Here is a 23,357-nt window from a genome sequence, read left to right as displayed (position 1 = left end):
ATGTGTGGATTAGAAAGTATTAGTTTTAAGGAAAAGTTGGACAAACTTTGGAGGTTGAGGGGCAACCTGAGAAACAGAGAGCGAACAGATATAAACCATGAATAGCAAATATGATTAGTTCAATTTGTCGTCATAGTCAGCAGGGATTGTTAGCCATAGGGCCAGTTTATATATTCACTTGGAAATATTGGGATGTACCGTTGGGGCAAGTGGGAGGAGAAAAGTGGAAGACTGTGACTTTATATGGCTGGTATCCCATGGTATGGAGTGATAAATGATGTTGCAGGTATGTAGGAGAGCTTTTGGCATATTGGCCCTCAGAAATCAAAGTATTGAGTATAGGATTTGGGATGTTATGGTAAAGTTGTACAAAACATTGGTGATGCCAAACTTGGAGTACTGTGTGCAGTTTGGGTTATCTAACTACAGAAAAGTTATCAATAAGATTGAAAAAGTACAGAGAAGATTTACAAGGATGCTGCCAGGACTTTAGGAACTGAGTTACAGGGAAAGGTAAACAAGTAGGACTTTATTCCCTGCAGTGTAGAAGAATGAAGAAAGATTTAATAGAGGTATTTAAAATTATGAAAGAGTAAATGCAAGTAGGTTTTTTCCACTGAGGTTAGGGGAGATACAAACAAGAGCACATAGGTAAAAGATGAAAGGGGAAAGTTTAGCAGGAAAATTAGAGGGAACTTCTTTACACAGAGCATAGTGGGAGTGTCCCCTGAAACCCTCTGGGATCAGTTGAAGACTACCATACTGCAATCCACTGGGCTTCTCCTCCAGGAAAAACAAGGACTGGTTTGACGAAAACAGCCAGGAAATCCAGGAGCTGCTGGCAAAGAAGCGAGCTGCCCACCAGGCTCACCTTACAAAGCCGTCCTGTCCAGAGAAGAAACAAGCCTTCCGTCGCGCATGCAGCCATCTTCAGCGCAAACTCCGGGAGATCCAAAATGAGTGGTGGACTAGCCTCGCCAAACGAACCCAGCTCAGCGCGGACATTGGCGACTTCAACGGTTTCTACGAGGCTCTAAAGGCTGTGTACGGCCCTTCACCCAAAGTCCAAAGCCCGCTGCGCAGCTCAGACGGCAAAGTCCTCCTCAGCGACAAGATCTCCATCCTCAACCGATGGTCAGAACACTTCCAATCTCTTTTCAGTGCCAACCGCTCAGTCCAAGATTCCGCCCTGCTCCAGCTCCCTCAACAGCCCCTAAGGCTAGAGCTGGATGAGGTTCCCACCCTGGATGAGACATATAAGGCAATCGAACAACTGAAAAGTGGCAAAGCAGCAGGTATGGATGGAATCCCCCCAGAAGTCTGGAAGGCTGGCGGCAAAACTCTGCATGCCAAACTGCATGAGTTTTTCAAGCTTTGTTGGGACCAAGGTAAACTGCCTCAGGATCTTCGTGATGCCACCATCATCACCCTGTACAAAAACAAAGGCGAGAAATCAGACTGCTCAAACTACAGGGGAATCACGTTGCTCTCCATTGCAGGCAAAATCTTCACTAGGATTCTACTAAATAGAATAATACCTAGTGTCGCCGAGAATATTCTCCCAGAATCACAGTGCGGCTTTCGTGCAAACAGAGGAACTACTGACATGGTCTTTGCCCTCAGACAGCTCCAAGAAAAGTGCAGAGAACAAAACAAAGGACTCTACATCACCTTTGTTGACCTCACCAAAGCCTTCGACACCGTGAGCAGGAAAGGGCTTTGGCAAATACTAGAGCGCATCGGATGTCCCCCAAAGTTCCTCAACATGATTATCCAACTGCACGAAAACCAACAAGGTCGGGTCAGATACAGCAATGAGCTCTCTGAACCCTTCTCCATTAACAATGGCGTGAAGCAAGGCTGTGTTCTCGCACCAACCCTCTTTTCAATCTTCTTCAGCATGATGCTGAACCAAGCCATGAAAGACCCCAACAATGAAGACGCTGTTTACATCCGGTACCGCACGGATGGCAGTCTCTTCAATCTGAGGCGCCTGCAAGCTCACACCAAGACACAAGAGAAACTTGTCCGTGAACTACTCTTTGCAGACGATGCCGCTTTAGTTGCCCATTCAGAGCCAGCTCTTCAGCGCTTGACGTCCTGCTTTGCGGAAACTGCCAAAATGTTTGGCCTGGAAGTCAGCCTGAAGAAAACTGAGGTCCTCCATCAGCCAGCTCCCCACCATGACTACCAGCCCCCCCACATCTCCATCGGGCACACAAAACTCAAAACGGTCAACCAGTTTACCTATCTCGGCTGCACCATTTCATCAGATGCAAGGATCGACAATGAGATAGACAACAGACTCGCCAAGGCAAATAGCACCTTTGGAAGACTACACAAAAGAGTCTGGAAAAACAACCAACTGAAAAACCTCACAAAGATAAGCGTATACAGAGCCGTTGTCATACCCACACTCCTGTTCGGCTCCGAATCATGGGTCATCTACCGGCACCACCTACGGCTCCTAGAACGCTTCCACCAGCGTTGTCTCCGCTCCATCCTCAACATCCATTGGAGCGCTTACACCCCTAACGTTGAAGTACTCGAGATGGCAGAGGTCGACAGCATCGAGTCCACGCTGCTGAAGATCCAGCTGCGCTGGATGGGTCACGTCTCCAGAATGGAGGACCATCGCCTTCCCAAGATCGTGTTATATGGCGAGCTCTCCACTGGCCACCGTGACAGAGGTGCACCAAAGAAAAGGTACAAGGACTGCCTAAAGAAATCTCTTGGTGCCTGCCACATTGACCACCGCCAGTGGGCTGATATCGCCTCAAACCGTGCATCTTGGCGCCTCACAGTTTGGCGGGCAGCAACCTCCTTTGAAGAAGACCGCAGAGCCCACCTCACTGACAAAAGGCAAAGGAGGAAAAACCCAACACCCAACCCCAACCCACCAATTTTCCCCTGCAACCGCTGCAACCGTGTCTGCCTGTCCCGCATCGGACTTGTCAGCCACAAACGAGCCTGCAGCTGACGTGGACATTTACCCCCTCCATAAATCTTCGTCCGCGAAGCCAAGCCAAAGAAGAAGAGTGGGAGTGTGTAACAAGCTGCCAGCTGAAATGGTGAATGCGGGCCCAATTTTAACATTTAAGAAAAATTTGGATGGGAGGGATATGGAGGGCTAAGGACTGGATGCAAGTCAGTGGGACGAGGCAAGGCAAGAGAAGTCAAGACCAAGACAAGAATAAACTGCAGAGGATTGTTAACTCAGCTAGCGACATCACAGGCACCAGACTTCACTCCGGCAAGGACATCTACACGAGGAGGTGTCTTAAAAAAGCACCCTCTATCCTCAAAGACCCCCACCACCCAGGCCATGCCCACTTCACTCTGCTACCATCGGGAAAAAGGTCCAGGAGCCTAAAGATGAGCACTCAGCGGCACAATGAATGCTTCTTCCCCGCTGCCATCAGATTCCTGAATCAATAGTTTTATGAACCCAAAGGTTCTTACTTCTCGTGCACTATTAATATTATTTATTTCCTCACAGTGATGTAGTAAGATGGTATAAAATGAATATAAAACAGTAATAGTGCCACAAAACACCAAATCTCATGACTTGATTATTACAATAAATTCTGAATCTGATTTCGGCAAAGACTAGAAGGCCCAAAGGGCCTGTTTTCTGTGCAGTAATATTCTATGGTTGCAGGAACAGACTGGGTGCCCCAAAGTGGGATGTGAGATCATGGCTGAAGAAATGGGGTAGATGGGATCAGACAGAAAGAGGGGGGGGGGAAATGAAAGCAGGTAAGCTGGATTCAGCAATCTTCACCTCATCTAGCTTCTCCAATTTCCTCATTCCTGTGGATCCTGAATTAATTGCATTAATTTAAAATTAAGATCAAATCTGAGACATTCAGACTGCCTAAAATAACTAATTAACTAATCTGCTGCCGAGAGCAAATTGGTTGTCCATCTGTCAATAGCAGAAGGGACTTACGTCGAGGCAAGTGAAAATTTAATCTGAAGTTTCTAATATTCCAAACCTGCCTGTTTCTGAGTGTTAATGTTCCCCTCAATGAAATTTCTTTCTTTGGTCTGAGGAGCAGTCTCAGAATTTGTCAAGAACAGCCAATTCCCACCACTACATAAATTGTTCAACACAGAAGCACCAGTGAGATAATAGCAGTGGGTGCCACTTTTCGTTATAGCAGGCCCTCCAGGACTATGGCAAGTAAGTAAGAGGGCTCAAACATTTATTCTTTTTTTTGGGAATGACTACATAATGCATCATTCATGGCAGTTAAATACTTACAAAGTATGCCTTGGACAACAACCCAGAATACCATAAGGCACCTGCTTCATCAATAATTCTCTACTGTGAAAACAGTGAAGTGCCAGGGCCACTTCTGCCAGTAATCCCCCATCAATAAAGGTGAGTGTTGTGCTATCAGTGCTGTCAACTTCTCTCAGAATATTAATAAAATCAACACAGAGCCTGAACATAAAACATACACTTGTGCAAGAGAACATTCAAAATAAAATGGGAGATTTACATGCAGGCAAGACAAATTTACAAATGATTCACTGGAACTGCTCAAGGCTATGCTCACTAATTACGAGCAATCAATTTTCCCTTCTTCTACACCCAAATAAATATCTTATAATTGAATGCCTATTGCAGATAAAGTGCAACTTTCTGGTACAAATCTTATGCTAAGTTGCGCCCATTTTGAATGTTTTCTTTCAGGTTTTTTACTCCAATCTATCTGCATTTTGCCAGAACATTACACATCCCAACAACCAAAACAGGTAGGCTCCATTTTGATCAAAATGGCCAAAAACCTTTACTAACCTCAAATGCTAGTTGTATCCCCACTAATCCTGTTGTCACTTGGAGTGGATGCACTGATAGGAATTTGTACTAAAAGAAAACTTTGTTTATCATGAATTCCATTAAAATACTTTGACTGCTAAGAAAAGCTGTCAAAGAACGTAACCTAATCTTCATAAACATGCAAGAGCTATATATTAAAAAAATTATATGTACTAGCAAACAAAACAGCAAAAAAAATTTCAATCTATTAAAAACACAAGAAAGCACTTAAATGAAAAGCATTTAAATCAATTAAATTTATTGAAGAAATGTAAATGACCTTTTCTGGGAAGCCATTCCCCAGTTTTGAAATCATCACAGTGACTTATGCTCCATGCTTAATCAGAAGCAGGAAAGCTAAGTCCAGAAAGTATGCAGAAGTTTGGGATGCTTAGCTGGTCCCTTAAGTAATCAGGAAACCACACATGTAGGAGCCATGCAGATGGTCAGTCTCTCCCCTGTATTGGAGTTGTGAATCTCTACACAATGATAGAACTTCAAACAAGGGAAAATTGTGGAACAGCGTTCTCCTGCCCTTTGAAGTTCAGAGTGATAATGGGGTAAGTTCTGGCTAATGTAGCCAATCTCAAGAAGAAGGATGCTAAATCATAGAACCAACCATGGGACATTAGAGCACAGAAAACAGGGATTTTGGTCCTTCTAGTCCGTGCCAAACTATTATTCTGCCTAGCCCCACTGACCTGAACCTAGTCCATATTCCGCCATACCCAACCCATCCATGTACCTGTGCAAATTAACACTGTTACCAGAGTTCTGACCTTGCTTCTGGATCCCCACCTCCACCCTTGGATCTCCCGACCCTCCTCCTCCTCCTCCTCCCCCTACCCCGAATACCCTCCACAACACTGATCCCCATTCTAACCATCTGGCCTTCCCCTCTCTGAGACGGAGCGCTCGGTCCTTAGTAGAGGCCTCACCTTCGTCCTCCTCCACCCACACCTCAATGAGTTCTGCGCACGCCTTCTGCCACCTCTGCCTCCCAGCCCACTTCCATGGCTGTGACTCTCCACCCCCTCCCAAGACTCTTTCTCTCACTTCAAGCCTTCTTCCTCTTCCTGGACACCTCGTCCTGGCCAATTGCCCTCTCTGGGCCTTTTTATTTGCCACCAAGACATCAACCATCTCAACTTTACCACCCCCCTCTTGTATTCTAACCCCACCTCCTCAGAACGCTCTACCCTCCGCTCTCTCTGCAACAATCCCAACCTGACCATCAAACTCGCAGATATGGTCTATATGGAAAAAAACTTCCTCCAAATTACACGGTTCCCAGTTATGCCTGCCTGTTTGTATGCTTTGTGGAATATCCATGCTGCAAGACCCGCCCCCCCCCCCCCAACACTTCCTCCTATATATAGATGACTACATCGGGGCTGCCTCATTCACCTGCAATGAGTTTGTCAACTTCATCCACTTCTAGTCCAACTTCCACCCAGATTTCAAACTCAACTGGTCAATCTCCGATAACACTCTCCCCTTCCTGGATCTCTCTGTCTCCATCTCGGGAGACCAGCTTTCCACCAACATATACTACAAATCCTCCAACTCCCACATCTACCTGGACTACATTTCCTCACACCCTGCCCCCTGCAAGGATTCCATCTCCTTCTCTTAATTTCTCTGTCTCCACCACATCTGTTTCCAAGATGGGGTTGTCGAGTCCAGAGCTTCTGAAATGTTTGCCTTCTTCCACAAACATGACTTCCCCTCCACCACTATCAATTCAGCCCTCACCCACATCGCCTCCATTTCCCGCTCATCTGCCCTGGTCCCCTTGTCATGATAATGAATATGCATGAGATGTATGCAGATAGAGGTTGAGGTATTAACCTGACCGGAAGTGAGAGGGCATGCGAGTGTTGTATGCGGGTGCAAAATGGTGGAATAATGGAAGCAGAGAAATAAAGGCACGCTAATGTTCAACAGGTAAATCATGCATTGATGGTCTTATCAATTTCACATTTCGGGCCACAAATGTGACAATGGTGACGAGGAGAAACATTTTGGATTTTGAATCTGTGGCTTTGAGCTGGAACGTTTCATCATGGCAGTCACTGGAGATGAATTTATAGCACTTCGTGGTGTTCCTAATTTTGACCCGACGGCTGATGCAAGCACTGTAAGCGTGAAGTGGAAGGCATGGCTTGAAGAGTTCAAAGCTTAGGCCGACAGTGGTGGCCTATTTCTCGATGGGAGTACGGCGGAGCAGAAAGCTCAGCGGAGGGCATTACCTCTCTTCACCGCAGGACCTGCAGTTCGGGAAACTTTTAAGACACTTTCGAATACTGGAAGGAAGTAGGAATACCAGAAAGCTGTAGATGCATTGAATGCACACTATGTAGTGACACCGAATGCCACATTTCAACGCCATTTGTTTCGCAAAACAAAACAGGAAGATGGGGAAATGGTCGCCCAGTACGTGACGAGATTGTGACAACTGGCTGTTGGATGCAATTACGTGGCAGCTGATTTGGACAACCAATTATTGGATCAAGTCGTGCAGCACTGCACATCAGACAAACTCAGAAGGCGACTGCTGGAAAAAGGGGGTGTGTTGAAACTTACCAATGCTTTACCAATTGCTGCTGCATTAGAGGCTGTTGAGGGGCAATTTCATACCATGAAACTGAAAGAGAACTCAAGCCAGCCCAGTAAAGACAAAGTTGGTCAACAAGTAAATAGACTCGCACATAGCCATAGCCAGCCAAGAAATATGCCGACACGTGACTTGGACTGTTACAGATGTGGAGACAGAGGTCATTTGCTGCCCAGCAAAAGGCAAAATTTGTAGAAAGTGTGGAGGTAAAGACCACTTTGCAAAGAAGTGCAAAAGCAAGTCAAATGCAAACCAGAATGGGAAGAGTACAGCTTCTAAGGGCAAAGCTTGGGGGAAAGGAAAGTCTCCTGGAAAGAAAGGCAATTATGGACAGAGAAAGCAAGGCACTATTCGCCATATAGAAGTTGACCCAGAAAGTGACGATGATGACGACAACCAGGATGGGCAGAAATACTATCAGTTTACATTGAATGATGACCATCATGAGAAAGTCCAATGATAATTGGTGGTGTGACAGTTCCGGTCATTGTAGACTCAGGCAGTGACAGTAATGTAATTGACAGACACTTATGGGAGAAATTGAAAAAAAAAAGATCATTTGCACATCAAAGAAGTGTTCAAAGAAACTGTATCCATACACAGCAACTAAGCCATTGCAGACCATTGGATGTTTCACTGCGACTGTTGAAGCTGGTGACAAGCACACCGAAGCAGAGTTTGTTGTCATAGATGAGAGGGGAGAGCCATTGCTGAGTGGACGCACGGCGCAAGATCTGGCAATATTTCATATTGCAGCTCGTGTCAATTCAGTTCAGTCATACGAGTATATGAAGCAAGAATTCCCTGCAGTTTTCCAGGGAGTCAGAAAGCTGAAAGGTCGACAACTAAAGCTAGCAGTGGACAAAACGGTCAAACCCAAGGCACAACCAGTGCACAGAACCCCATTTGGACTTCGTGGGAAAGTTGAGGCCAAAATCAAACAGTTGATTGAGCAAGACATTATTGAACCTGTAGAACATTCAACGCAATGGGTCAGCCCAGTAGTGATCGTGCCCAAACCAAATGGTGACATGAGACTGTGTGTTGATATGAGGATGGCCAATGAAGCTATAATTCGAGAACGACACCCCATACCAACAGTAGAAGAAGTACTCCAGGAGTTAACAATCAGTCAGGTGTTCTCAAAAATCGATTTAAAATGGGGCTATCATCAACTAGAGCTGGACCCAGAATCCAGGGACGTGACAACATTTGTGACTCACTGTGGATTGTACCGGTACAAGAGGCTATTGTTCAGCATCAATGCAGCTCCTGAGATCTACCAGTACGAAATCCATCGAGTGATTCAAGGCATTCCTGGAGTCGCCAACATTTCTGATGAAATCGTAGTCCATGCGGCTACACAGGAAGAGCATGACAGACGGTTGAGGATTGTGCTATCCAGACTACAGGGGGCAGGCCTTACTGTGAATGGAGACAAGTGCCAGTTCGGTGTCTCAGAGATGGACTTCATGGGACACAGGCTCACACGGGAAGGACTGAACCCAGCTGATGCCAAGGTGAAAGCTGTTGCCGATACACGTGAACCCCAGAATGCAACGGAGATGAGGAGTTTCTTGGGATTGGTCAATTATTGCGCAAAGTTCATCCCTAACTTTGCTACACTGGCAGAACCACTGAGGAAACTAACCAGGAAAGGTGTACCATTCCATTTTGGCCCTGAGCAGAAGGAAGCATTAACAGCTCTGAAACAAAGTCTGACGAATGCCGATACTCTTGGATATTATGATCCGGATGCACCAACCAAAGTCATAGCGGATGCTAGTCCTGTTGGTTTAGAAGCCGTGTTGGTCCAGACGCATGATGAGGAACCAAGAATCATTGCCTATGCCAGCAGATCTTTGACAGACATTGAAAGGAGATATTCTCAGACAGAGAAAGAAGCACTCGGACTTGTATGGGCCTGCGAGAGATTCCATGCATATTTGTATGGCATTGAATTTGAACTCATCACGGACCATAAACCATTGAAGGTGATCTACGCCGCCAGGTCCAAACCGTGTGCCAGGATAGAACGATGGGTGCTCAGACTCAAACCGTACAAGTACAGAGTAGTCCACGTTGCTGGGAAAGCGAACATTGCTGATCCACTGTCCAGATTGTTGAAAGATGGATGCCCACAATCCAAGTCAGAACTGGGGACTGAAGCAGAGAGCTTTGTACGCTTCGTAGCTATCCAGTCAACACCGGGAGCTGTGACAATGAGGGAAGTCGAGAGAGAGAGTCCGAACATGACCCAGAACTCATGGAAGTTAGAGAATGTATCCAAAGTGGACAATGGGACAAGTGCACTCACAAGGCATATGTTCCCATTAGAGATGAACTTTGATGCATCGGGCAGTGTGTGTTGAGGGGTTGTAGATTGGTGATACCACAGAGGTTGAGACCGAAGATCGTATCATTAGCTCATGAAGGACACCTAGGTATTGTTGGTACCAAGCAAAACCTCAGGAGTAAAGTATGGTGGCGAGGTTGTGATAAAGACGTGGAGAAATTTGTCAAAACCTGCCATGGGTGTCAACTCACAAGTAGGAGTAATCCCCCAGAGGCGATCCGGAGCACGCAACTCCCGATAGGACCGTGGATCAATGTAGAGACCTTTACCAACTGGTGAGTCAGTCATGGTAGTGGTGGACTACTAAAGCAGATACTATGAGTACTCTGTGATGAGGTCAACGACCACTGAAAAAACGATACAAGCATTGGCAGAGATCTTTGCAAGACATGGATTGCCTGTTACGCTATACTCTGACAATGGTCCACAGTTCATCTCAGAGACATTTGCTGAATATTTGAGGACCACAGGCATCCACCATCACAAAGTAACTCCTAAATGGCTGCAAGCCAATGGAGAAGTAGAGAGACAAAATCATTCCATCGAAAAATGACTACGGATCGCTCATGCAGAAGGACAGAACTGGAGAGAAGCATTGCTATCCTATGTAGCTGTCTATCGGGAAATCCCTCATGCAACCACAGGAAAAAGTCCAGCAGAAGTACTCTTCGAGAGGAAAATCCACACAAAAATGCCCGAACTGAAGGAAATCAGGGACGACCAGGAGATGAGGGACCACGATGCTGAAAAGAAGGGGGCAGCAAAGCTGGATGCAGACTCGAGACGTGTGGCCAGGTACTCAGACATCATACCCGGAGATAATGTTCTTGTGAGGCAAGAGAGTGGTGGTAAACTAGACACACCTTATTACCATCAACCTTACACTGTTGTATCCAGAAGTGGCAGTATGGTGACAGTCAGGTCTCCAGCTGGAGTCCTCTACAAAAGAAACGTGTCTGGTGTCAAAAACTACCAATCCAGAACAGCACCGAGTGAAGTGGTTGGAAATCCAGTACGAGTTGCTCAACCTGAGGGACCAGACGACGTTCCAGAGGTAGTTACCAGTTATCCTGATGAAGTAGCCAGAGTACCAGAAACACCAGAGGCCGTAGCAAGCAATGTTTCCGGTGCTGAGGGTGAGCAACCAAGTCGCGACATTAGCATTGCATTGAATGAAAGTGAAAGTTTGTGATAGTTGGAATGAGTTTCAATGAAGAAAAAAAGTGCATTGATTCAGTGGAAGCGCAGTAATGATCCACGCCAAGGAAAAGTGGAAATGTGTGATGATTGTGAAAAAAAAAAGAAATAATGAAAAGGGTGTACGCCGAACGCTGCCCTTGTGAAAAACGCAGTGAATGCGTATATGTGGATGTCAGGAAGGAAACCATCGCGAACTCCGAGAAAGACCTTTGCGAATTTGTGCTATGATTACCTGGATCATCGCTGTTTTGTTGTGTTTAGCGTTATTAGAAAAAGAAAACTGTGCGCCCAACATTTATTTTATACTTGATGTGGTTTGACTTTGGACCATCAGTAGCAGTAACCAACAATCAGAAGTATTTTGATGCAGGAAGAGGAATGATAAGGGGAACATTTGGACAGTGATTTTGATAAATACATCATAAAGTACATGTATGAGTGCTGTAAGAATTGCATTTTTGTTTTGGTCGACTATTTGGTATTAAATGAAAAAAAAATGTATAATTTTAAACGTGTACATTTTGCATATGAGGTGACCATTGTATTAGTATAACTACAGAAGAAATGTTGAGTCATTATATTTCATTTGGTTATAACATGGTTACGTTACATTTTGTGAAGAGGGAATTTGATGTTGCTTTTGTTGGTTTGAAGGCAGAAAAATGCTATTGATAGTGTTAAAGTGTTTGCATTTAAACAGAAAGAAACACAGCAATGTATTATGTTGGGTGATATTCATACAAGATATACACTTAGATTGAAAGGTTAAGACACATAAAGATATAAAGTTTATTTCTGGTGAAAGGAGGGATGTCATGATAATGAATATGCATGAGATGTATGCAGATAGAGGTTGAGGTATTAACCTGACCGGAAGTGAGAGGGCACGCGAGTGTTGTATGCGGGCGCAAAATGGTGGAATAATGGAAGCAGAGAAATAAAGACACGCTGATGTTCAACAGATAAATCATGTGTTGATGGTGTTATCAATTTCACATTTCGGGCCACAAATGTGACACCCCTCTGCCCCCAGATGCAACAAACATAGAATACCCCTCATCCTCACCTACCACCCCACCAGCATCCGCATCCAACACATCATCCGCCAGAATTTCAAGCACTTACCACAGGATCCCACCACATCCTCCTCTCGTGTCCTTCTGCAGGGGCCGCTTCCTCCACAATTCCCTCGTGCACTCATCCCTCCCCACCCATCGTACCCCTTGGCACCTTCCCCTGGGCCTGCAACAGGTGCAAAACTTGCACCACACCTCCTCCCTCACCATGGTCCGGGGCCCCAAACAGGCCTTTCATGTGAAGCAACACTTCACGTACATCCAGAGGACTTATCTACTGCATCCGGTGCTCCCTTTGTGCCCTTTTCTACATCAGAGAGACCAGTCACAAACTGGGAGATCACTTCACTCAGCAACTCCACTCTGTTCACAACCAGAGCGACCTCCCAGTGGACAACCATTTCAATACTGGGTCACACTCCCACACACACATGTCTGTCCATGGCCTTATGAAACGTCGTACCCTGACCACCCGCAGATTGGAGGAACAACACCTTATTTTCTGGCTGTGCACCCTCCAGTCACATGGCATGAACATAGACTTTACTGCCTTCCACTAAACCTGCTCGCCTTTTATTCCCCCTCCCCCTTTCTTGTCTTTCCAGTTCTTTCACTCACACAGTCCTACCACCCCCACCCCCCAAAGGCTGCTATCCCCTCCATCCTTTCTCTATCTATCATCTTCTGCCCCCCCACTCCTACCCTTTTCACTGGATGCTTGCCGGAATTTTCTCATACTTTGATGAAGGGCTCAAGCCTGAAACGTTGGTTACATATCTTTGCCTTTGCTATGTAAAGAACACTGTTTGACCTGCTGAACTTCTCCAGCATTTTTTTGTTTTTACTTCATCCATGGTGTCCACAGAAACTTGTGATTTATTACCTGTCCAAATTTTTCTTAAATGTTAAAATTGAGCCTGCATTCACCACTTCAGCTGGCAGCTCATTCCACACTCCCACCACTTCTCTATATTGTCACTCCAAAGCTGGGAGCAACACAATTTTAAATTGACATGATTGAAGAATACAAAACTTTTACCTAGTGAAACTAGGTCACAGTAATCTGAAGCTTGGTTAATTTTAAAAAAATATAATTTCAGAACTTAGGCGGACAAATTAGTGATGGCAGTTACAGTGTTACAGTGTTACAGAGCCAGCGATTGGGACCTGGGTTTGAAACCCAGGTATATAAGGATATACATATATATATATATATATATATATATATACACACACACATATATATATATATATATATAGTGTATATGTATATAAGGAGTTTGCACATTCTCCCCGTGTCTCTGTAGGTTTTCCCCAGGGGGCAGGGGGGCTCCTCTTTCCTTCCACCATTCAAAGCATACTGGGATTGTCGACCAATTGGATGTAATTGGACCACAGGAGCTCATGGGACGAAAGGGCCTGTTACCATGCTGTATATAATATTACAGGTACACAATCCCTTAGGGCAGGGGTGTCAAACTCAAATTCACAGAGGGCCAAAATTAAAAACTTGGTCTAAGTCATGGGCCAAACAAAATATTTATTGAAAATTTTCAACAACATCTGCATGTTTTCTCTTCTTTCAACATGTGTAATGTTAAACTTTTTCTTATTAAAATAAATGTTTAATAATAGTTTTGGTTAAACTCTTTCCAGAAGAAGCATTAACAAATGAGAAATAAAATATTCAATAAATAATATTTCTCTATAGCCTTTAAGCTCCTTTTAAATGTATTTTTTTCCACGAGCCAACAAGTCAAAAAAATAACAACTTGCTTCAATGAAAATCCAATCTTTCAACGATGAACAGTCCAAAGTTAACCAAAGAAAATATTAATCCAGGCTTAGCTTGCTACACTGTGATTTACTCTGATGCACCCGGGTCTAAAGCAGATACTTGGAATCTCTTCTTAGATGCAAGTTCATCAAACTCTGGGGTCAGAGTTTGCCTCCCACCTGTCTTGAAAGGTCCTGTTTTCTGTCTTTCGTTTGGCCATTTTCCGTAAGGGGTTTATTACATGTGAGTTGGGCGACAGGTCACAGATGCTAATGAAAGGAAAGAGAGGAGGTGGGGGTGATTAGCGGGCTGACGGGCCGGCGCCAACGCATTTGCAAAGCATTCTGGGATTTGTAGTATTAGCTGTGCATGCGCTATACTGGCGCGGCGGCCAGCAGGCCAGCTCTAATACATATTTGAAATGATCTTGCGGGCCAAATATAATTATATCACGGGCCAAATTTGGGAAGCAAATCTGAGTTTGACATGTGTGCCTTAGCGGGACAGTGTATTCTGAATTTCAGATCTTTCCAGATCTCAGAACAAAAGCCAGTTGTCCCAGATTTAAGCCCACCAGAATTGTGCTGCCGTATCCACTTCCTTCCAGTTATGCTGGCGTCTCTCTCCCCACCCACATGAATCGCATTGCCATCTGTCTACCCCCGCCCACCCAAGTCGCACTGCCGTCTCACTCCCACCCCGCCCGCCCAAGTTGCGCTGCCATCTCTCTTCCCCCTTGCCCGCCCGAGTCACGCTGCTGTCTCTCCCTCTCGCCCGCCCGAGTCGCGCTGCCGTCTCTCCCCCCTCGCCCACCCAAGTTGTACTGCCGTCTCTCCGACCCCGCCCAACCTAGTCATGCTGCTGCCTGTCTCTCTCTCTCCATCCACTGTACCAGCACCAGGAAAAAAATGCCAGTTTTTGGAGCTTTCCCAATTTTAGATGTCTGGATAAAGGATTGTGTACTTGTAACTCATTCAGGACATGCAACCTTGTGCCTCATAGAGGCTGTTTCACTTTATTGTGGGGGAGATCAGGAAGTAAGATTGCTATTCTATTTCTAATTAAATAGTAAATAGAGAAGGGTCAACTTCAAATTGAGTTCTCCTTCATCCTTATCAACATGTAGAATGGGAAGGATAAAGATTGATTCATCAATAGCAAAGCTTCTAGAATCAATCAGTGAACAGATGGATACAATAACAAGGGGACGATTTACTGAACAGAGGCAGCTCTTCTGATGGGAAGGTATCCGATATGACAAGTGTATGACTGATAATATGCCTTTCCAATTGTTTCAAGTTTGGAATCAGATACAAGGAAGCAAATCCTGCATTGGTAATATCTATTTTACTAATCTTAAAATGCATTCTGAAAACCCTACACCATGGCTTGAATAATCATCATGACTCTTCCAACTCATGGCGACCTGTCATTTCAATCTTAGTTTAATAGTTTTCAGCATCCTCTGATTTCCTTTGCTTCGCAGTCTTGAACAACTAATGAATGCTAATTATTCTTGGTATCTGTATATTAAAACTTGTCAAAGTGGTAAGGGAAAGCACAGAAGAATCGATAGCACATTTGCCCAATTTTTAGTCTATGCATTAAAAGGAGCAACAGATGATGAGAAAGGGCAAAAAAGATTGAATTGGACCCTCTTCTGTAACTGAGGTTCATCCAACGGAATTATAGTTAGCAATCTTTTTAACCACAAGTGAATGCAGGATTGGAAAACAAGTGGAAAGGACACTTTCTTAGATGTTACTTTTCGGATCATGTTTGAGGGGGGTGTTGGAGATGGTTGGTGGCAGCATTTCTCACTGTTAGTATGAGGTTTCATAATTTTGGTAGAAAAGGGATGGAGGCATGCTAAAATAGATTTCTGCTTCCCTGTCAGTTTTAGTGAAGTCTTCTTTAAGTGGCTGAGGAAGACCTGAACCAGGAAGCTCACTCACTTAAAATATTAATTAAAACTCAGTTCAAACATTGGGAGGGAAAGGGAGAGTGAATACAAGGATTTCCTTCAGCATGACTCCCCTCTCCAGCTTCACGGGTTACACAACATTGTGCCAAGTAAAACTACAATTCTGGAGAAACTCAGCAGGTCAAACAGTGTACTTGATGAAGAACTCAAGCCCTAAACAATGGTCATGTATCTTTATATTTGCTGTATAAACGTCAGAATCACAGAGTCACAGTGCGGCTTTCACACAAACAGAGGAACTACTGACATGGTCTTTGCCCTCAGACAGCTCCAAGAAAAGTGCAGAGAACAAAACAAAGGACTCTACATCACCTTTGTTGACCTCACCAAAGCCTTCGACACCGTGAGCAGGAAAGGGCTTTGGCAAATACTAGAACGCATCGGATGTCCCCCAAAGTTCCTCAACATGATTATCCAACTGCACGAAAACCAACAAGGTCGGGTCAGATACAGCAATGAGCTCTCTGAACCCTTCTCCATTAACAATGGCGTGAAGCAAGGCTGTGTTCTCGCACCAACCCTCTTTTCAATCTTCTTCAGCATGATGCTGAACCAAGCCATGAAAGACCCCAACAATGAAGACGCTGTTTACATCCGGTACCGCACGGATGGCAGTCTCTTCAATCTGAGGCGCCTGCAAGCTCACACCAAGACACAAGAGAAACTTGTCCGTGAACTACTCTTTGCAGACGATGCCGCTTTAGTTGCCCATTCAGAGCCAGCTCTTCAGCGCTTGACGTCCTGCTTTGCGGAAACTGCCAAAATGTTTGGCCTGGAAGTCAGCCTGAAGAAAACTGAGGTCCTCCATCAGCCAGCTCCCCACCATGACTACCAGCCCCCCCACATCTCCATCGGGCACACAAAACTCAAAACGGTCAACCAGTTTACCTATCTCGGCTGCACCATTTCATCAGATGCAAGGATCGACAATGAGATAGACAACAGACTCGCCAAGGCAAATAGCACCTTTGGAAGACTACACAAAAGAGTCTGGAAAAACAACCAACTGAAAAACCTCACAAAGATAAGCGTATACAGAGCCGTTGTCATACCCACACTCCTGTTCGGCTCCGAATCATGGGTCATCTACCGGCACCACCTACGGCTCCTAGAACGCTTCCACCAGCGTTGTCTCCGCTCCATCCTCAACATCCATTGGAGCGCTTACACCCCTAACGTTGAAGTACTCGAGATGGCAGAGGTCGACAGCATCGAGTCCACGCTGCTGAAGATCCAGCTGCGCTGGATGGGTCACGTCTCCAGAATGGAGGACCATCGCCTTCCCAAGATCGTGTTATATGGCGAGCTCTCCACTGGCCACCGTGACAGAGGTGCACCAAAGAAAAGGTACAAGGACTGCCTAAAGAAATCTCTTGGTGCCTGCCACATTGACCACCGCCAGTGGGCTGATATCGCCTCAAACCGTGCATCTTGGCGCCTCACAGTTTGGCGGGCAGCAACCTCCTTTGAAGAAGACCGCAGAGCCCACCTCACTGACAAAAGGCAAAGGAGGAAAAACCCAACACCCAACCCCAACCCACCAATTTTCCCCTGCAACCGCTGCAACCGTGTCTGCCTGTCCCGCATCGGACTTGTCAGCCACAAACGAGCCTGCAGCTGACGTGGACATTTACCCCCTCCATAAATCTTCGTCCGCGAAGCCAAGCCAAAGAAAAGATAAACGTCATTGTTTGATCTGTTGAGTGTCTCCAGCATTGTCTTTTTCTTTTTACTTCAATCGCGGTGTCTGCAGACTTCCTTGTTTTACTCCTAACATTGGGCCTGACTAGATCTGCAGTTAGGCACCCGACAAGGGCACATGGATTGTGAAATGGCGTCATTGCTGAAGCTGCTGCAAGGGCTGCCACTGGTGCGGACCCGGGGTGAGCAGGGAGCAGAGACACAACGTTCCCCTGCAAGGTCCTGCCGCACAGTCCTACTGCTGATGGCTCTGTGCAGGCTTTAATCAGCCTGTTAAATGAGCCAACAGTGTTTTATTTAAAAACCTGTGACCGCAGGGACTGGGCCCAAGATGGTGGTGCCTGTGTTTGGCAGAAACCATGAGGGGTTGCAGACTCTGGGGGAACAGCAGACTGGTGGAGGGCACCAGTAAAACACTCCCCGTTGAAAGGATAAGCAGAAGAGATGATCCTGAGGATGGTGACCGTGGTGATGAACCACCAAGGGACTCTGCGGCTGAAGGACACACACTGGTATTGGTGAACAGAGTGAGGATCCCATGTAGTTGCGGGATGCTGGCAACTTGAGGTCAGAGGACTCACACCAGGTACAGACTGCTGAACACTGGCTCATGAGACCAAGCATCAGCACCGGGATTCAAGAGGGTGCTGAGAGCAAGAGAGGGGCTTGGGCGCTGAAAGCATCTTCATCGTGTCAGATGTTTGGTGCTTGGCTTGGGCTGCTGATCATCTGAACTACACTGGAGTCTTGTGTGGCTACAGAGGCTGCGGGAGTGTTGGAAGCAAATCCATGGACTCTCAGTAACTCTAAAGGGACTCTCCTTTGCTTCTCCTTCCGTGACTGTAAGGGGCGCCAGGCAATGCTAATGGCAAATCTTTGTCTGCTTTATGGCAGACTAAAAGCAATTTTGTGTCATACAGTATTACATATCTGTTTATTACATTACTATAAATAGTATCTGATCTGTGCTGGATAACAAAATGGATGAGTATTCTATTGGGATTTTTGGATGGGCAACATCATTAAATTCTACTGTTATCATCTACCAGTCTGTACTGTAATTCAGAGGCATTAGGCCGATGGCTTGGTTCTCCCATTTAACCAGCTCCAGTGGTATGATTTAAAAGTGAATGCAGAAGAACCCTAGGGTAATCAGAAATAGGACAGGGTAAGAAGACTGCTAAAGATGTGGAATCATTAAAGCTTTCAGATACAGCAGTGCAGGGTGACACTAAGCCTTGGCAATGCACTGGTTGAGTCTCAGACTATTATGTCAGGTTCTGGACACCTGCTGTCTCAATGCTGCAGTAATCTGGGTTCATTTTTGGCATCTGGCACTGGGGGTGTGGGGGGGGCACCTTCGGACCCAGACCCTATGCACCGACGGGCCTGCATGCCATACACCATGATGTCCGGACCCCGCACACCCAGCACGTTGTCAGGCAGAGACCCTTAATTATCAATGCTGTCCGTCTCAGTCCCTCTAGAACACCATCTACACAATTTACTCAAGGGCCAATGCACTATTCCCCTGGTTCCAAATAAGCCATGTGCATGGAGAGCTTTTCTGAATATCCACCTCTTGGACGCTTTCGGAGACAGAGTATGGCTATGGGTGTGATGAAGGCAGTTACTGTGAAAGATGTTGATGTAGGAACCACCAAGGTGGCCACTAAAGTATTAACTTAGTGAATATCACCACTGTCCAAGATGTAGCAAATCCCAAGACTGACATCACTGATCTCAGGTGCCTTATCAGACTTGAACCATTGTGGCCTTCATCCATTTTCATCACCTAAGTCCCTCATTCCTCAACATAACTTTGGCCTGAAGTATTACGGACACCAAGATATTGTAGGCCTATTCTTCGATGCTCACCTCACTGATTTAATGCCCAGAACAATCCTTTGAACTTCATTCTTTCAAATGCTCCACATGGTTGGCATCTATATCTAAAGCTCAACACAAAGTCAGAGTCCATGGATCCTTGAACACTCTTATCCTTTACCACTCCAATCTCCAATACATTGTCAGTCTGAATACTAACAGTGGGTATCATTCCCATGATCCCCTCTAGACTTGACCAAAGTCCCAAGGTAACCAGCACATGGTTAATCTCTGATCCTCTATCTCCAACAGTGTGGCAATCTGATCTCCAGAAGTCCCAACATTGTCACCTTTAAACCTCTACAATGCTGGCCTCAGTACCTGAGTATATGACTGACACTTAGTCTCTCAATTCCCAACGCACTGTCAATCTCAATCTCTCATCGTTAGCACACTATAGCCTTCAGTCTCTCAAGCCTCATCACATGCCAGGATTCAGTATCTGAACCCAGTCCATAGCCCTATTTCATCCATGTACCTATCCAATTTTTCTTAAATGTTAAAATTCTGCCGGCATTCACCACTTCATCTGACAGCTCGTTCCACACTCTGCGTGAAGAGGTTCCCCCTAAAATTTTCTGCTTTCACTCTTATTCCATGTTCTCTGGTTTGTATCTCACCTAACCTTAGTGGGATTTATTCAGGAGTAAGTCAGGGGAACACGATCCAGGGATCAGTAGTGGGAGGGGTCAAGAACTTCAAATTCTTGGGTGTCAACATCTCCGATCTGCACTGGGCCCTCCTTGTTGATGCAAACATGAAGAAGATTCGCCAGCGGCTATACTTCAGGAGATTCGGTATGTTACCAAAGACTCACAAAAACTTCCACAGGTGTACCATGGAGAGCATTCTGGCTGATTGCATCACTGTCTGGTATGTAGGCACCAACTCTCAGGACAAGAAAAAATCCCCAAAGGCTTGTTAACTCGGCCTGCGACCTCACAGGCACTTCTTTCCATCAAGGACATCTACATGAGGTGGTGTCTTAAAAAAGCACCCCCCCACCACACAAGCCATGCCATCTTCACTCTGCTACCATCAGGAAAAGGTATAGGAGCCTAAAGACGAGAACTCAGCAGCACAAGGACAGCTTCTTCCCCACTGCCATGAGATTCTTGAATAATCAAAGACACTGCCTTACTCTAAGTGCAATAATTTTTTGTAATAAGGTGGTTTATATAAATGTTTGCACTAAGATGCTGCGCAAAGCAACGAATTTCGTGACTTGTTCATGACAATAAATTCTGATTCTATACCCCTCATAATATTGTATACCTCCATCAAATCTCCCCTCATTCATCTACGCTCCAGGGAATAAAGTCCTAAACAGTTTAACCTTTTCCCTGTAACTCGTTCCTGAAGTGCCGGCAACATCCTAGTAAATCTTCTCTGAACTCTTTCATTCTTATTAATATCTTTCATGTTGTTAGGTGACCAAAACTGCACCATATGAATCCCATCTCTTATGAATCCTAGATGACAGAATGTTGCACGAGCTCTCTCTGCAATTGATACAAAAAGCAGGGTCAGCATCAATAGTATAAATGAACATTCCAGTATCCAGCGGGTCCTGTTCTGCTGTTTCAGTTAACCGCAATGATTTGGCAGCTGTTCAATTTAGGAAATATTCCAATTGGGCAGATATCGTAAGAATGTGGTGCATTTGATAAAATGATCACGTTTGAGGTAAAAGAGCAAGGAATGTGGATGTAGATGAACAGTCTTGCCCCAGACCTGCCTGAGGAACATAATGAAAGTCAGCCCACTGGACTCCTCCTGACACATGCTTTGGTTCTGCTTGAAACATCCAGAGTCTGTTACCCCAGCACAAGAGCTGAAAATCAACAGTAATGGAATGGAAACTGGTCTTGGCAACAAGATAGCATTTGACTGATTCTGGCACCAAAAGCTCTTGCAAAATGGAGGGGAATAAAATTGATCTGATACAAGGAGGGTGATATTTGTTGCCCCTGAACATCACTTCTTAGGGGATAGTCCATGGTCTGATTATGTCCTGGTTCCTCAATATTCAACTCCTCTGCAACACAACATCATTATGCAGTGCATTGACCAACATTAGCAGAGTTCCACTCTATCCTGCCACTATAATACAATGCTATCTGATCTTTGCTGTGCCAAATGTCAGGAAACAGTTGTCTCACACACATACCATGACAAAAGGTTCAAAGGCTTCCCCAGTATTTCAAGGGCACCATCAATGCAAACTACCATGCATCCTCAGTCAAGAATGGTGGGATTAGCTGGGCTAATAATATCAGTAGTTCTGGGAGAGATATGAGTTCATCAACAATGACAGGTTCAATACCTAACTTCTTGAAAGACCATTCACCCTCTGGAAGGTAATGTGGAGTCACTTCAGGCAAGCAATGGACAGCAATCATGCCAGCTCTGAAACTGTGAAGCTACTCATCAATATCACAGACACTGCCCTAACATCTGGTCTAAATCAATGAAATTATTTTATTAAAGTAAAATACATTTAATTACCTGTGCATTTCTTGACCTTGCTGTTTCTTTTCCCATGCCAACTTAATTTACAATTAAAGTTTTCCTCCCAGAACTCAGCAAACCAGACATTTCTCCTGTTGTTCTCCAACGTACGACTTCGGAAGTATCTATCAAAGCCTAGGGTTGCAGGAGAGAAAGAAAGGTCAGCATTATTTCCAGATGATGTCGGAGGAGGCCATTTGGCCCTGGGTCAAAACCAGCTCTCAGAATAATCCCATCCATCCCATTCATTCACCTATTTCTGCAACCTATTTTCTCACACATCTATCAACTCTTCAAGGCTTTCATCACCCACTTACAATAATCACAATTTACAACAGCCAGTTCGCCTACCAACCATTAGATATAGAAGCATAATTAGGCTATTTGACCCATCGAGTTTGCTATGCCATTCAAATCATGGCTGGTTTATTTTTCCTCTTGCCTTCTCCCCATAACCTCTGACACTCTTACTACTGAAGATCCCATCAATCTCTGCTTTAAATATACCCAATGATTTAGCATTCACAACCATCTGTGGCAACAAATTCCTCAGATTCACTACCCTCTGGCATATCATTTCTCCTCATCTCGGTTTTTAAGGTACATCATTTTATTCTGAGGGTATGCCCTTGGATCCTAGAACAGAAACTCCCACCACTGGAAACATCTCTGTGCATCCACCAGTAAGTATTTGGGAAGTGGGAAACAACCAAAGCACCTGGCTGTGAGGGGAAGGGCCAAACATTATTGTGAGAAGAACTTGCAACTTTAAACAGAATGTACTCAAGGCTGAAGTAAATTTGGGTCATTGGAGCGGAGAGTTAATGGCTCTACCTGCAGCACCACAGGGCAGAACTACACTGAACTTAGGAAACTATCAGAAACTCATCATGTTATGAAATAAAATGAGGGTATGGTCTGCATTATCATTTTCCATTTTGGGTCCACAAACTTGAAAACCTAAAATTTCAACAGCAAGCATTGTAGCCAAGTAGAATAGAACAGCAGAACGTACCACCCCTGTGGCTTTGAGAGCCAGCATAGCAGATAAATTCATGTATTCCGTAGCCAATTTCCCCCAATGCTGACGTTTTTCTCTGAAGATACACTACTGAGTTTGGCACTTTCCCCGAGCACCATCACAAGTCAATGAATTTCAATCAGGGGGTTGAATCTGGGGTGAGAATCTTCTTTTCAATATTTTTTATTAACATTGAAATTTCACATCCAAAAATACAGAATACATATGGATATTGGTTAAAAGTCAAAAGATACATTACACTTAAAACCATTTCATCCAAGGTACTCCACATTTTAATTAAACAGATTATATTGTATTGATATTTTATTATTTTAGTATTAAAAAAAGAAAAATCTAAACCTACTACCAAGACAGAAGCTGTTTGCCCAAAAATAAGAC

At 44.9% G+C, this 23,357-nt stretch overlaps 1 protein-coding gene across 1 annotated transcript in view; it reads right to left on the bottom strand.

The window, feature by feature from the left end:
• LOC138745224 (metabotropic glutamate receptor 8) overlaps nt 1–23,357 on the bottom strand; it is a 326,930-nt gene that overhangs the window by 98,338 nt on the left and 205,235 nt on the right. Inside the window, exon 5 of the mRNA XM_069902285.1 lies at nt 21,935–22,072. Coding sequence (XP_069758386.1) covers nt 21,935–22,072 — 138 coding nt within the window. The remainder of the gene's footprint in view (nt 1–21,934; nt 22,073–23,357) is intronic.

Source organism: Narcine bancroftii, chromosome 11, assembly GCF_036971445.1.
Source record: "Narcine bancroftii isolate sNarBan1 chromosome 11, sNarBan1.hap1, whole genome shotgun sequence".
NCBI classification, from domain to species: Eukaryota; Metazoa; Chordata; class Chondrichthyes; order Torpediniformes; family Narcinidae; genus Narcine; species Narcine bancroftii.
The sequence above is the reverse complement of the archived record's forward strand: the minus strand, read 5'-3'. Positions and strand labels throughout refer to the sequence as shown.